This window comes from Phaenicophaeus curvirostris, chromosome Z (genome assembly GCF_032191515.1).
Source record: "Phaenicophaeus curvirostris isolate KB17595 chromosome Z, BPBGC_Pcur_1.0, whole genome shotgun sequence".
Classification (NCBI taxonomy): domain Eukaryota; kingdom Metazoa; phylum Chordata; class Aves; order Cuculiformes; family Cuculidae; genus Phaenicophaeus; species Phaenicophaeus curvirostris.
Genome location: NC_091431.1, coordinates 66,243,576 through 66,258,468, shown reverse-complemented (window position 1 = coordinate 66,258,468; position 14,893 = coordinate 66,243,576). Strand labels below are relative to the sequence as shown.

General features: G+C 53.2%; 3 protein-coding genes across 4 annotated transcripts in view; all 3 read right to left on the bottom strand.

The window, feature by feature from the left end:
* The window catches only part of PIGO (phosphatidylinositol glycan anchor biosynthesis class O), a 389,616-nt gene that overhangs the window by 224,433 nt on the left and 150,290 nt on the right, over nt 1-14,893 (bottom strand). The gene's annotated exons all lie outside the window — the stretch shown is intronic.
* On the bottom strand, nt 456-3,225 carry LOC138733528 (C-C motif chemokine 19-like). Its single transcript, XM_069880753.1, has 4 exons — nt 2,980-3,225; nt 1,739-1,862; nt 1,288-1,384; nt 456-779 (listed from the first exon to the last, which is right to left on the bottom strand). Exons 1-4 carry the CDS (start codon nt 3,035-3,037, stop codon nt 759-761), a joined length of 300 nt encoding a protein of 99 aa, XP_069736854.1. The 5' UTR covers nt 3,038-3,225; the 3' UTR covers nt 456-758.
* On the bottom strand, nt 10,459-12,590 carry LOC138733449 (C-C motif chemokine 19-like). The gene is made up of 4 exons (XM_069880642.1): nt 12,309-12,590; nt 11,613-11,733; nt 11,320-11,497; nt 10,459-10,987 (listed from the first exon to the last, which is right to left on the bottom strand). The coding sequence occupies exons 1-3, from the start codon at nt 12,559-12,561 to the stop codon at nt 11,335-11,337; spliced, it is 537 nt and encodes a 178-aa protein (XP_069736743.1). The 5' UTR covers nt 12,562-12,590; the 3' UTR covers nt 10,459-10,987; nt 11,320-11,334.

Sequence of the window (14,893 nt, the reverse complement as noted above, 5' to 3'; positions counted from 1 at the left end):
AACACCTGAGAGGGGCACAAACTCTGCTTGTGCATTCCTGCCCAAGCAGACATTGAACATGGTGGCAGGCTGGGGAACAAAGAAGTTGGGCAGTGTCCCTGAGGAGTGCAAGGGTTGAGGTCAACATTGCTGACTGCTCTGCCACTGCCACATTGCTGGGTCTATTTCTAATCATGCCTGGAAGGGCAGGAGGGGAAATGGTGGAGGAAAGTCAAGGTGTGAGAGAGAAACCATATCAGCCACGCTCTGCCTTTGGCCATCTAGGTTGCACTCAATCAGGGAGCAGCACAGCGCATGGCTGGCGAGGATATCCCCATCCCTCCATCCATCCTCACACTGTTACGTCCAGGCAGTACTTCCCAGGAGTGTGGAAGGACTACAGAAGACTTGGTGTTGATCATGGAAACAAAAGAGATCAGACTGGTGCTGGAGGCTATTAGCAGCTGCAAAGGAAGGCTAAGATCCCCAAAACTTGTCTCACAGAAAGTATCCAACAACCAGATTCCAGGCTGTGAAGGCAGCAGAAGCTCTGGTCTAGCAGCCCCCAGCTCAGCTTGATGCAGATCACTGGGTCACAACAGAAACAAAGGGAAGAAGAGACAACATGCAAGGCTCTGCCCAGCCCTGCACACTGGCACGAGTCCCAAAGAGGGTCAGTCCTGCAGGTGCAGGTGGTAGCAGGTCAGATCCATTCAGATTCGCAGCTGGCAACCAGCCCCACTCCAGGTGTTGGGGCCAGCCACAGGCTTCTTCAGCGCTTACTTGCCTTGTGGTTTGGCCTAGGGAAGTGAAAAACCCAGATGTGATAAGCACGATCCCCCCCCGACACGCTTCCCCGTGGTTGGGGTGGCCAACAAGGGGTGACCTCCCCTAGTCAAGCCAAGGTGGTGAAGCCAGGACCTGGCAGGGCTTGCAAAGCACCCACCAAACGCACCACAAGCCCTCCCCATGAAGACGTGCAAGTTCAAATTCCAAGCTTGCAGTGTAGAAGAAGGGAAAGGTTTGCTCCCAGTGTCATTTGCAGTGGAACCAGCCCAGGTTGGCACTAGGTGGGCAACAGCCCCAGGGCTGCATTTATTTGGGATGGAAGAGGGGTTGTGGAAGAGCCAGACTGGTCCTAGTCTTAGCGGGGAGAGATGGAGGTCAAAACAAAGTATCCATGCCTCAGTACGGCATGTTCCAGTTCTTCCCAGCAGCCCCATCACACCAGGAAAAGCCTATTTACTGGTGAAGAAACACACCTCCAGTCCGTGCCCATTCCTGCCCGAGAATAGAGATTCCTCTTACCTTCCTAGCAAAACTGGCATCCAGTTTCTCTTGAAGGCGAATCACCCATGGAGCTTCGAGAGGGGCGCAGAGGTGCTTCCCTTTTGTAGTGATGAACCTACCAGCCCCATGGGAAAAAACAAAAAAGCCAAGATAAGATGAGCAGAACACCCTGGGGATGCTGAAGCACAGCTCAAGTTCCTCCCTCATTGCCTTTCTCCAGCTCTACCTTGGGATGACTTTCTTTCCTGACGTTATTCCCGAGTATTTCCATCTCACCAGGTCCTGTTCTGATTGAACCTCTGATCTCCAGGACATATTCCACAAGCTTCCCTATACCTTGCCCCCACACCCAGCTCACCATGATTCCTCAACCCTGCTCTGCCACCCTCCCTGCTGCCCCATAGGGTCCACCTTGGCCACCACCAGCCTGAGGCTCCTGTCCCTTGATCACCACCCTGGGGGTTCTTACACAGCAGCTGGGATGTCACAGCCATCCTGCACTAGCTGGAGCCGGTAATCTTGCACGATCCGCCGTGGGATGGGTACCTCCCTTGTCCGCAGGCAGCAGTCAAGGGCGTTGTTTCTACCGTGCGCTGGAGAAGGAACACACCATGCAGACTGAGATTGCTCTCCCCAGGTCAGCTGCGCATTCATCCAGCCTTCCTGGATGGTGCTGGGAGTACAGAGCCACCCCAAAGCAGCAGGGCAGGATAGTGCTATGCCCTTGCACACCATCCAAGATGCACATGCAGGCAGGACTTTTATCGCTCCATGACCCAGGCTGGGAGACCTTTGCCTCCTCCTAACAGAAATCAAAAGAGGTAAGAGCCAGCAGATTGGCAGAGAACAGCCCTTCTCCATGACACGGCCCCTCCTGCTCCTCTGGGGCCAGTGTCAGCCAGCAAGGGTGGCAGGATGGGGTCTCTTCAGCCCCACTTCATGATGTTGCAGTGCTGAAGATGCCCATTCCTAAGGTACTGGGAATGATTTCAGCAGTATTTGCTGAAATACTCACAGGTTTTGCAGCTTAACCATCACTAGCCTACCCTGTGGCAGCTGAGGGACACAACTGTCTGCACTTCATTGCAGGGCAGGGGATCTCGGTCAACCTCAAACAAATGCTATACTCATTGTCGATGCCTTTCAAGGCTGGCAGTGCCCAGCAATGCCTGTAACATCCAGGCAGCAAGGTGGGGTGTAACACCACAAGGTGTTTGGACTCCACAGCTCCCTGCAACAGAGCAGAGGGCCTGGTGTCATCCACGCAGACCTGCGCAAACCTGTACCCGACACTAGCAGCCCCTCAAACACTAGCTCTGCCCTAACGCATGCCTTCCCTCCCCACTGCCACTTGCCCCCAGGCTGTCCCACACCAAAGGGTGCCAGGAATGCACCTGTGGTGTGTTGGGGAGAACAGGATCAAGGCTATTCCAGCCCAGTGTGCACAAGCTGGCCTAGGGCACTGGGAGGCAGGATTGCTCCACAGCCTTTCCCAACTACAGCTTTCCAGCCCCGGTGCCCTGCAGGCTCCTGGGTGGACTTTGGACAAGAGAGAGTACCTCTAGGAAAGGTTACAAGCAGAGGATGTAGGAGGGCTGTGGCAGACCCCAGCGATGGGTCCCTCTAAAGCCGGCTGGAAATGCAAAATAGAGCAAGAAATTGGATCCTCCCCTTCCCATAAGAAAGGCAGCCTGAGAGGTTCCCTCTTACCATCCAGGATACATCCCAGCACCAGGAGACTGAGGCAGAGAAGATGCAGCTGCTGCATTTTGCTTCTAAGTCTAGCAGAGGATGGGCTGGAGACAATGATGCTCCAGGCAGGAGAGGTGAGCTATGCACAGCTTCCTTGCGCTCTGCTGCTGGTACTCCCCGCTGCCTATTTATCCTTCCAGCTCATGGCTTTCACTTTCTTTTGGAGAAGAGGGGTGGGAAGTTGCAACAAGTCTTGCCACTGGCTGGGTTTTAATCTTTGAGCAGTTCCCAAACATCACGACTGCTTTCCCTGCAGCCATCTGCTCTGGTGTCCCAAAGCCAAACACCCTCCTGCCCTCTCTGCTGCCGACCCAGGCCACAGGGGATGCTGGTCAGAGTTCCAAGGTCCTTTCATTCTGTGAAAGCATGCTGGCCAAGCACACAGACAGAGGGATCTCATCCTGTACATTTCCCAGTCCGTTATCTGAGACATCTTTGGGACGTTCCCATTAGATATTGCATGGGCTCAGTTCATAGATACTGGGCGGACAACCTGTCTCAACCTCATTTTAGGGTCTATATTGATGCCTGTCTCCCCCTGAGACCTCACACCTGGTCACAGAAGCCTGGCTGGCCTGCTGTCCTCAGTGCCTGCGTGGAGGAGCACATCCAAATCTGGTTGATGGAAAGCAGCGTAGCCACCGTGCTCCACTCCAGGGCCAGGATCTCACATGCCAAAAGACAATCTGGTTTCCAGGTGTCCCAGCAAATGGGCTCGTTGCCAAAGACTGCTACAGAGAATTCCTGGAAACAGGTTTTCTCAGCACAAGAGCAGAAATCCCCCACGGGGGCTGCACAGCACAGGTTGCTAGCAGCTTACCGGCTGTGTGGGCACTGCATGGACCGAAGACCGGTGCTCCCACTGCAAATCTTCACAGGAGGACTAGGACGGGGGCTTCTTTTCCTCAGAATGGTGACTCACCACTGTGCTAGTGCCACCTACCAGCCTGATACATGGCATGTGGGATGCTCAGAGCAGTGTGACTGCAAAGCCCAGGGAAGGGACAGTGAAGGGGCTCTCAGCATTGTCAAAGCCACCTTGTAGTGGTTTGGAGAGGTCCCAGAGCCAGGCTTTTCTTGGAGGGGCCCGGGAATGGAATGAGAGACAAATGCACCAGTTGCATGGGAAATTCCTATTGATAGTAGGAAAAATATTTCCCCATAGAGGTGAACAAATACTGGAGCAGTATCTCCATCCCTTTGCCCTCTCCCATGCTCCATATTTGCCCTGTCCTGGCACCTCAGCAGAGAGCTGCTCCACAGCACTTCCACAGGACAAATGTCTACCTGGGGGCAAGAAACAGGACTGGGACCTGGGGACCTCAGCAGGACCCTCTGCTCCTCTCAATAGTAGAAGATAGCAAGCTCTGCCCCTTCCTTGCTTCACCGTAAGAAGCAAGAAAAGATTCCAACTGTGCCACCATCCAAGGCACTCCATCTTTGCACTGGCACCGGCTTTGCGCATGGGGTGATCTCCTCATCAGACATCAGGAGAGCATCACCTCCAGCCACTCCTGTGTCCCAGCAAATCAAAGCTGTGCCAAAAAGGTTAGGCAGGGGTGAGTAGGTAGGATAAGAGGCACAAACAGGATGTGCCAGCTTAAATTCAGTCAGCACTTGCCTTCCAGCATTAAAAGGCTATTGAAGAGAAATCTTGGCTGGTGAAAGGGGAATTTCTGTGGCAGAAGATTAGTGTCAGTCATCAGGTCCAGCAGCCCTGCAGGTCTGGGGATGCAGGCTGGTTCTGAGACCTGGTCTCTGCTTGATTTCCCCAGTTTGCTGAAGAAATACCACAGCAGGGAGGAAGGCAGGTCCTGGCTGCTGGTGGTGGTGGGCAGACCTCTAGGAGTAGCAATCTTCACCCAGATCCATCTCCTTGCTGCTGGGGAACACCTGAGGCCTGGCAAGTGCTGAGCATCTTGTCCTGTGGGACCCCCCTCCAGGCACTGCCCAGGTCCTCGTCCCCACAGCAAGAGATGAGGGGGTCACCAGCCACTTTCTTGGCACAAGGGGCTCCTTCCCACTGCTGGATCCCAGCTGGTCATACGCAAAAAGGAGCACATTTAGTTTTGGGGATATATCCTTAACCACCTCTGACAGTAGGGGACCCCCTGCCCTCACACTGCCTGAGAGGAGAAAGATTTTGCCTCCTTCTGTCATCTGTCTGGATGCCAAATGGGTGAAAGCATGACTTCTCCAGTTGCCTCTGTTCCCCAAGAGGGATACTGGAGAGTAAGGAAAGGGGCTTTCCACTCATGTTGTGAAAGGGGAATATGTCGGATTTCCCCCTACCCCCACTGGGGTCAGTGGGATTTCTAATAAGAGTGGTCATCTCTGAAGTTCATCCCTGCAGCATGCAGGGAGGTCACCCCATCCCCCTCACAGGACTGGGCCTCGGGAACCAGAAGAGACGGCACAGAGAGGGAAAAGGAAAGAGGTTCAGGCTCTTTAGAAGAACACACAGACAGTGAATGGTCAGGGGACCCAGGGCAATTTGGGAAAGGGGAGAGTGTCATGTATTCTGACCTATTTAAGCCTCATCTAGAGCACTTTGGGAGCCCTAGAGTTCCAGCCCAGAGAACATCACAGGCAGTGTGAAGCCTCCTTGAGCACTCACCCTTGCAGAAGCCTCAATAATGCAGTTGTTAATTGAAGTTGAAACTGTGCATGGGGGCAGATTCCCAACCCATCAAACTATCAGTGGTCTGTGTGAGCATCACCTCCATCCCTGGGCTCTCCCTGGAGAGCAGCAGCCACACTGCCACCCCTCCAGTTACCCCTCCTGGAGACCTGCTGGCTGCAGGAGCAACAAGAGCAGCTGCTACTCTCCGGGCTTGTGGGCTCTGGTGCACTGTCTGGGGTGCCTTGTGGTGCTCTGCTTTCCACCTCCAAGCTATGGAGCTGGAAAGGGGAAAGGGGGAATTTCAGCAAATTCCAGGCACAACCAGTCCCTGGGGCAGGATCTAGCCTGGCTACATTCACCTCATTAGGAAATACTGGGCAGGCATTGCAGCTGTGTCAACTTCCCTTGAAGCTCCCGGGATGAAGGAGCCTCCCACATGGCTCCCACTCCTGTCCCAGTCCTGGTACAGCTCAGTGCTCTGCTGCATCTCCTGTAGCTGAGGGAATCCAGTCAACCTGATTTAAATGAAATTAAGGAAAAGAAAAAAGCAAGCCATGACTTTGCTTAGAGGGAGTAAAGATGATCCTGAAGGGTCTGGTTAAGAGGGATGTAAAAGGTGCCAAGTGCCGCTCTGTTAGAGCCCATATCTCCTGACATTCGTTTCCTTCCATTGACATTGATGTTGGGGCGGAACGTGGGCCAGCAGTGTGCCCAGGTAACCAAGAAGCCAAGAATGTCCTGGCTGGTATCAGAAATATTGTGGCCAGCAGGAGGCAGGAATAGATCATCCCCCTGTACTCAGCGATGGTGGAGCAGACTCCTGAATTCTATGTTCAGTTTTGGGCCCCTCACTACAAGGAAGATATTCAGGTTCTGAATCCAGGAAAGGGCAGCAGAGTTGGTGAGGGGTCTGGAGCACAGCAGTTATGAGGAATGGCTGAGGGAAATGGAGTTGTTTAGTCTAGAGAAAAAGAGGCTAAGAGGAGACCTTATCACTCTCTACAACTCCCTGAAAGGAGGTTGTAGCAAGATGGGTGTTGGTTTCTTCTCCCAAGTAACAGGTGATGGGATGAGAGAAAACTACAAGTTGCTCCAGGGCAGGTTCGAATTGGATATTAGGAAGTATTTCTTCACCAAAGGTGTTGTCAAGCATTGTAACTGGCTGCCTAGGAAAGTGGTGGAGTCGTCATCCCTAGAGATGTTTAAGAGATGTGTACGTATGGTGCTTAGGGGCATGGTTTAGTGGTGTGAGGTTTATCGTTGGACTTGATGATCTGAATGGTCTTTTCCAATCTAAACAATATTACTGCAGGACATCCTCAGAAGTGAGCAGATGTTCTTCTACCACCCCTTGGAGACCTGTAGCCCAGGAGCAGATCTGCAGTCCCCCGTGGGATAGGAGGCAAGAGGAGGGAAGTGGGGTTCTGGCCAAGTGGAAGGAGCCCTGTCAGCACAGGGGCACACCAGGGCCAAGGAACTCCAGGCAGCAAAAGGACAGAGTAAGGGGGATGTTTGAAACCTACACGCACATGAAGAAAGGGTGAGAGGAGGCTCTGGGCTGGCAACCTCTAGGACAGGATGGGTGCCAAAGGATGGCTGGGTCTGGGAAATACTTTGAGGTAGGATGGGTTGGAGTTCCTGTTGCCCACCAGCTACTTCTCCACTTCTGCTAGGTTCTCAAGACCATGGAGCACCCCAGGAGGGTAGTGTTGGTTGGCAGAGCATCAAAAATTACCTTGAAGCCTCAGTTAGAAACTGCAGCCTCCCTAGCACCCATGCTGCCCTGGGAACAGCCCTTGGCACTCACGGAGCCACTGCAGCATAGCCAGCTCCTGCTTCTCAGGAACAGTGAGGAAGGATGGACTCGATAAATGTGTCTCCAGGTGAGTTTCACTGGAGTTCAGCCCAGCGTTTCAGCCCAGCATGCTCCACTGCCAGCACAAGCCTGGAGCGGTGTCTGTGCTGGCTAACAACTTGAGCTAATCATTTGGCCCAGGTTCAAGGCTTCACTTTTCTTGGCTGCACTCTGTGGTTTCTGTCTTTCCTGGCTACTTTCTTCTGTCACTGAAGCTGTTCTGCTCCCGGGTGGCCCAGATCTCCTAACTTTTTGCTCTGCTTGACATGATTGGAAGTTTCTTGCCTTCTTGGTGCAAGATCTAGGGGAACCTTGACCTCTCTTGGACACCCACTTCCCGAGCATATGATGCATTGGTGCTGCCTTATCTCTGCACGTGGGGTGAAGCAGAAGATTTGCCCTGCTGTGGGAACAGCTGTGTGAATCCTCCTCTGCTGCTTCAATGCAGCAGCATCTTAGAGCAACTTCTTGATGTGGGTGATCTAAGCCGGGGTCCATGGATTCAGCTCCTCCATGGGGAAGGGGGTTTGGCCCCTCCTGCACACTCCAGATCCCAGCCCAGTGCCTTTTCCCCCAGCCTCTCTCAGAGATTCTACCTGGAGGTGTTTCCCTGGTGCCATCTCACCGTGGCAGAACTACAGCCACTTGCCTTGCCAGCAAGAGGCTCCCACAAACCTTGACACCTTATTATTCCTAGAAGTATCATTCTGCAGTAAAGCTGGAACTGGTGTGGGCAGGCAGAAGTACACGTGGAGCTGCCGTTAGTGCATCTGTGTCCATGCTCACATGCGCCTTCCTGAGCAGACGTCTGTACCAAGCATGGGACAAACTCTACTGCTCTTTCACGAGCCCTGCTTTTAGGGTAAATTTTAGGATGAACTAGAGCACCCCCATGAGCGTCTGGTTTTAACCTGTTTTAGCCTGATCCCCACCTAGCATTTGAACAGGAAAAAGAAAACGCGTTGCGATGTTTACATCTACAGACAGAGAGACACCAGGATACATTTCACGTGCTGGCTCGCTCCTGCCATCTGCTCGTGCTTTGCTGGTTGTGGTTGCAGACATATTCGGCTCTGGGGGAGTGGTTGCAATCATTTCACAATCCCCTGACATCGCAACCCGTGCAACAAGGAGTCCTGTAGAAGGCAGGGCCAGGCTCGCAGGGCTGGCTGCCCTGTGTCCTAAGCAAACCCAGGGCTGCCTCCAGCTCTCCCGTGGCAGCCCAGACTGACTGCCAGTGTACGGGTGTCAGTTCCCAGGCTCCCAGAAAAGCCTCGGCCAGAGCACAGCCTCATTAATAACTTCTTTTAATGCTGTTTTCCCAAAGCAGATGTGAGCACAGAGCCCCTACTTTGAGCCAGGGGTGCTTATATGGGGAGGTTTGGAGTTGGAGGAAAAAGCTCCACTATGAGTAAAAGGTACCACATACAAAGCTGTTTTGTGCCCCTGTGTTTGGTGGCATCTCAGGACCCGTTATAGAATCAGAGAATCACCAGGTTGGAAAAGACCCACCAAATCATTGAGTCCAACCATTCCTATCAAATACTAAACCATGCCCCTCAGCACCTTGTCCACCTGTCCCTTAAACACCTGCAGGGAAGGTGACTCAACCACCTCCCTGGGCAGCAGATGGATGAGCAAGGAAGATGGCTTCACCTTGCAGGATAGCAGACCTGCTTGGTTCCCCTCTCCTATGCCAGCAGCTCCCAGCCCCTGTACCCCAGAAATGCATTGCCAAGCCAGGGCTGAAAAGCCAGGACCTGGAGGATGGCAATGTGTGGGGCAAGGGAACAGATCCCCATGTAGCCCTTCCCACCCCGACAAAGCTTCCAAAACAGACAAAACGAGTAAATTTGGTTGTAGAGGATATATTTTATTGCCTCGCATCCTGTCCAAAAGCTGGTCTGGCAGACAGCCACATCCTCCCACGTGGAGGAGAGGGCAGCATGGAGCTAGCTTAGCGCCTGTCCCATATTCAGAGCCAGTATCTTGGACTTCACAGTTTCTTTACACAGCCTTAAAATAATAGACCTAAATGCCCATCTAATAAAGCAAACAAGCCAGATAAATGTGCTTGATATAAACACTCAGCTACAAACTTCACTCCAGCCAATACACAGCCTTTGCTGATACTGTTAAGCCCTTCCTATTATTGCAATTATATGACTTCATAAACTTTACTGACCAAAGTCCACATCTGAAATCTCACCAAGCAGATTAGCTTGTACAAGCTAACAAGCACTGTAGCTGCAGTAGAGCCCTTCAACTTGCTGCTTCTCAGCTTGCTGGAGGGGTTTTGCAAGCACAGGGAGATGGCATTTCCTCACCAATGCTGTCCTGGTGGTCTGTCCCCCCGCTGCTGTCTCACCTTATGGTGTCCTTGGATTAGCAACCACTTGTTTTACTAAAGGTTTGGGATAGAGCTTCTTTCAAATGGCTGCAGCGTGTCTGCAAGGGATTTTGCAGTCTTCTATTCCCCCACCTGCACATCTTCACAGGCAGTTCACCACATAAGCTTTTCTGACTTAGGGAAAAAAGTATAGAAGATTTTCTTTCTTTAGTTGGTTTTGGGTTTTTTCTTCAGAAAACTAAGCATTTGGCTTAGCAGCATCTGCATCTTTGACAACAGCAAAAGGGCTAAAAATCCATTAAAATGAATGCTTTTTTTCTGATTTCATTGCAATTTTGTACCTAAAAAGGAATTATTTAAAAATTTAAAAGGACTAATCCTGACTATCTTCCTCCAATCTGTAACTACATGTTTTAAAAGCCAAAGGGAAAACCCAGAACACCGCAGACATACAGCCACACTGTCACCCTAGCTGTCCCCAAACCACTGTCAAATTGCCCTGCAAAGAAATGCACAGTGAGCCATCAGGGCAGAACCACAGGGACATGGAACCTGGCTGGCACCCCACAGCCATGCAAGCCAAAAAGAAGCAAACAGGTGAGAAGGAAGTGAAACGCAGCCGTGATTTATTTGGTAGAAAAATAAAAGCAATCTTCCGGAAAACCTTGCCTGAAGCATAAAGGATACTTTGTGAAGCACAAGGAGCCAGAATTAGAGCCTTCCAGGAAGACTGAAGGAAAGTACAGCCTTTAAGTATAAATACAAATGTATAAAAGCTCCCAAAAACAGTCATAGGAAAAGCTGCCATCCTGCCAGGCTACAGAAATCCCCTTTGGTGGGACGGCTGCCCACCTGGCCCTCAGGGCCATGGCTCAGCTCCCATGTGGGTCCAGGTCCCCACTGATGTGGGGCGAGTGAGGACCTGGGTGTCCCCTACCGCTGAGAGCGCCCAGCCAGGGCAGGGGATCCTGGCTGGGGGTTTCTCTGCGGCAGGCAGGGCAGTGATGAGGGGGCTGTGGAGCAGAGGACAGCCTCCTCAGCAGGCCTCATCCTTGCCCCTGGTCAGAAGGCAAGCGGGTGGTCCATGGATGTCCATTGTCAAGCAGTGGGTCAGTCATCAGTGGGGTTGGCATCTGTCCTAAGGAAGACAAGGAGGGAGTGGTGAGGTGGAGAGGGTCCCAGTGAGATTACCCACACTAGCCCCGGGGTCTGCTGCCTTGCATTATGTACCTTGCCCATCCTCAAGCATTGCTTCACCCCAGCAGCTCCAGAAAGAAATTTGATTTTAAGGCAAGCAGAAACCAGGAGGGAGCTGTGCCCTAAGCACCGCCACACTCCAGCTGTGGCTGTGGCAGGCCTCCCAAGCTCAACCCTGGGAGCCAGATGCTTGCCTTCCCATGGAGATGGATCTGGGATGGGGGGACAGCATCCTCACCCCATCACCCTGAGGCCCCTGTTCCCCCCGCCTACCTCTTCAGGCCTGAGTTAGACCTGCTGCCTCCTCTGCCGCTTGGATCTGCTCCTGGGACGTGGGAACTGTCCCTTCTTCTTGTCTTTCTTGACCCTTTTGTCCAGGTCCTCCATTAACTTCTGGACATCAGGGTCAATGATAGAGGCACAGATTTTCCTGTTCTTCTTGGTGGTAAGCCTAGAGGTGCAGATAGAAAGGTTTATTGGAGGTGGGCACAGGTAGGATACGGAGTGGGTGGGTTTCACTGGTGTCAAACTGCTCCACAGCATCCCAAACAAAGCAGGGTACTCACACAACAGCGCGCAACATACATCCTGACTCAGGTCCCTGAAGTCTGTAGGACTTCACCCAGTTGCTGGAAATGGCTCTCTGGCTGGTCTTCAGGCAGCAGTCCGAGGCTGAGGTGCCAATGCCTTGGAGCAAGGAAGGAACATAGTGTTTCAGAACAGGGCACTTTCCCATGCCAAGAGGAACACAGCATGGATGACTGATGGCACAGGGTTTGGTTGGCATCATTTGTGTGAGAGAGATGATGGGGCAGCACGTGAGAGTGAGAACTCTCAACCACAGTGTCCAGCTGCAGGTCAGACCCTGCTCCAAGGATACGGGACACCAATTTCGCTGCAAGCAGTGGGGAAACTGAGGCAGAGTTTAACTTCTTGCAAAAGGGCTGAACATTGTTCTCTTGCCTGTACTTTTCAGCTTGCTGCGCTGCTGCCCCAGCAGCCACATGCGCACACACATGCTCCCAAGCCAAGTAAGCACTGCAAAGCAATGCCTCACACCAAGTAGGCGTGCACACACACAATCCCTACAGAGGACTTCACCACAAACACCCCACACCAAGCCATGCATGCTTCCAAACACACCACAAACACCCACCCTGCACTGCAATCACACCGCTCAGCACCCTGTGCAGACCCTGCTAAGCACCCATCCGCTGCCCCACCCCACCCACAGGTGGGCAAGAGGGCTTTGCGCTCCTCACCTTGAGCCTGGGCAATGAAGAGGACAGCGGCCAGCAGGAGCAGTGGCAGGAGGAGGCGCAGAGCCATGGTGAATGCAGTGGATGCTGAGCAGGGCAAGCCCAGGGAGCAGGACACGCACTGCTGGCTTGTGCCGAGGCCGCTCCTATTTATCGCTGGACATTTTGCTTTCATTTTCGTCCAGCCTGGCAGGCAGCCCACGGCTGAGGGCTGGGTGATGGAGAAGCGGGAAGGTGGGGGATTCCTGTAAGCCATGAGCCCCCCTTTACAGACGCGTCCTGTCTTGTTCTCAGCTGCCCATCACGGCACAGGGTGCCAGGTGGGGGGCACGCTGGATACACAGCCCCCATCATAGCTAGATGAGTTTGTGGGCTCTTGTTTCCTACTCAGTCTCGCAACCTGCCGCTACCTGCTCTAGGTGGGTCAAGTGTGGCTTCTTGCATGTTTGTTCCCCAGGCAGGGACCCTGGCAGGCAGCCAAGCTGCTAGGAAAACCGAGGAGTCAATCTGATATTTACCCACTTTGTCCTTTGCTCCAAAGACAAGCCCCCTCACCCCCACCAGATGGGATTCAGGGTGACCCCATATCCCAAACCCTGGAGCTGCCCCATCCCTGTCTGGCTGCCTCTCCAGGCACCTGGACACATCTGTAGGGCTGGGATGTGCTTGGACTGAGCTGCAAATGGGGCTGAGGGAGATAACACAGTCCACTCTACACTGGTGCTGATACCAAATCGTGGGAAGCTGAGGATCATTAAGGTCCTTGACCAGGTGGAATGGGCTGATAGGAACGCCTGAGGTTCAACACAGACAAAATGTGAAGTCCCACAGGCAGGATGGTGCGATCCTCTGCATCTGTACAGGTGGGGCAAGGCTGGCAAGATGGGACTATGCAGAAGTGGGCCTGAGGGAGGCTGAGCTGGAGCCCACAGGGCACCCCTGTGGTGGCAAAGGCCACCCAAAGAGATGGCCACATGGCTGCACCAAACCCTGAACAACCTAGTGTAACACTGGTCCTGCTCTGAGCAGGGAATGGCCAAGTAACTGCACATTTTCATGTGATTATCAGGGCATGGTCCAGAAGAGACTAAGAATGGAGGCTTCAGAAGATTTGAACAACCTGTTCCAGTGCTTTAAATGTTTTCATGTTGAAAACATATTCCTCGCAATTTAATTGCAATTTCCCTTGACATATCTGGAGTCACTGCCTCTCTCCCTAGTCCAGGGCCCCTCTGAGAAGAGCCAGGCTCAAGCATTCCTGGATAGCCCCCACTAGCAAGTAGCCCACTTTGCCGTGCCATCCCTAGCTCACCATCCCATGGCTCACAGCCCCTCTACACCTCCACTGACCTCCATCTCCTCAGCCAGCCCCACTCCTGCTGCTTGTGCCAGCCATGTCCCAGGAAGCGCCTATGGGACTTTTCACTGGCTCCTGATAAGGACCCACATAAAGAGTTATCAAGGGCAATTAAGAACCTGCAGGAGAACAAAATCCTTGCTACTGTAGAAAGCAAAGCTGTGATAAGATGCCCAGGCTGTCACTCCCCCTCAATATAGAGGGGGCAGTGCTGACATCATGCTGGTGGGGCTCATCAACAGCTGCCCTGCAACCCTCTTGTAGGCAAGGAGACCAGCAAGCTGTAACTGCTTGCTGCCTTCCTCAGGGGCAAGATGGGTGCCTGGGGCAGCATGGAATCCAGCGCTGGGCTCTTGTGACTTCTACCATCACCCACACAGAGCTCTTACGCTGGGGTGTAACCGTGTGTCCAGTGTCTGAAGGAGGGGAGGCAGCTCCCCATACGTCTGTGTGACATCAAGGTCAATGTGGTCTCAGACAGCAGCCCCTGGGGCATGGAGATGTCAGAAGCCATGGGCAGTAGTGTGTTGCCTCTGGGTGCATCTCCCTGTGGTGTCTGGCAGCACAGGGAACTGGTCCCTGCAGTCACCCTGGGTGCTGTCACGTATCCCTCCAACCTCTTAGCACAGGCAGCATCACGACAGGGCAGGAGAAGGAAAGCCATGCTGGCTTTTACTGCCTTCCCAGCCTTTATTTGTGCAACTTCTCCAGGCAGCAGTGTCCAACGGAGCACTTGGATGAACCCTTGTCCTCAGCAAGTGAGGGACACTGTCCTGCAGATCCATGTGCTGGAGAAGCTTGGGGACCACTTATCCCACATCCATCTACCCTAGTGAAGTCTATCCCAGACCCAGTGTTGTATGAGGACAAGGGATGCGGAGGAAGGGAATATGTGTTACAGGTGGGCCCCAGCATGGACTGGTCCAGTCCAGGGCTCCTTCCTCTCATGAAAGAGCCCAGGAGAGCTATGTGGTCCCATCATGGAGCCCAGCTCTCCTCCTTGCCCAGTTCCAGCTGCAGCAGCAGGCGCCTGGAAAGTCCCTGGCTCTCTGTGTGTTTTCAAGACACCGCGGCAGCATCCTCTGGCCAGAGACCAGCCCATGGTCTGAGCTGTCGAGGAGGGTCAGGGCACACATTCCCTTCACAGGCATCACAATTTGGCAGGTCTCTTGTTGCTGCAATTTGCACCCCAAAGAAAGCAGCCAGATGAGTAGACCCCTCACTCCCATTC

Excerpts from the sequence above, each read along its gene's own strand:
- LOC138733528 (XM_069880753.1), bottom strand. The coding sequence starts at position 3,037 with ATGCAGCAGCTGCATCTTCTCTGCCTCAGTCTCCTGGTGCTGGGATGT. Across the intron at positions 1,863-2,979 it reads GCTGGGATGTATCCTGGATG|CGCACGGTAGAAACAACGCC; the intron begins GTAAGAGGGAAC and ends TTCCTTCTCCAG. Across the intron at positions 780-1,287 it reads ATGCCAGTTTTGCTAGGAAG|GCCAAACCACAAGGCAAGTA; the intron begins GTAAGAGGAATC and ends TCACTTCCCTAG.
- LOC138733449 (XM_069880642.1), bottom strand. The coding sequence starts at position 12,561 with ATGGCTTACAGGAATCCCCCACCTTCCCGCTTCTCCATCACCCAGCCC. Across the intron at positions 11,734-12,308 it reads CTTCATTGCCCAGGCTCAAG|GCATTGGCACCTCAGCCTCG; the intron begins GTGAGGAGCGCA and ends CCTTGCTCCAAG. Across the intron at positions 11,498-11,612 it reads TGTATGTTGCGCGCTGTTGT|GCTTACCACCAAGAAGAACA; the intron begins GTGAGTACCCTG and ends CTGCACCTCTAG.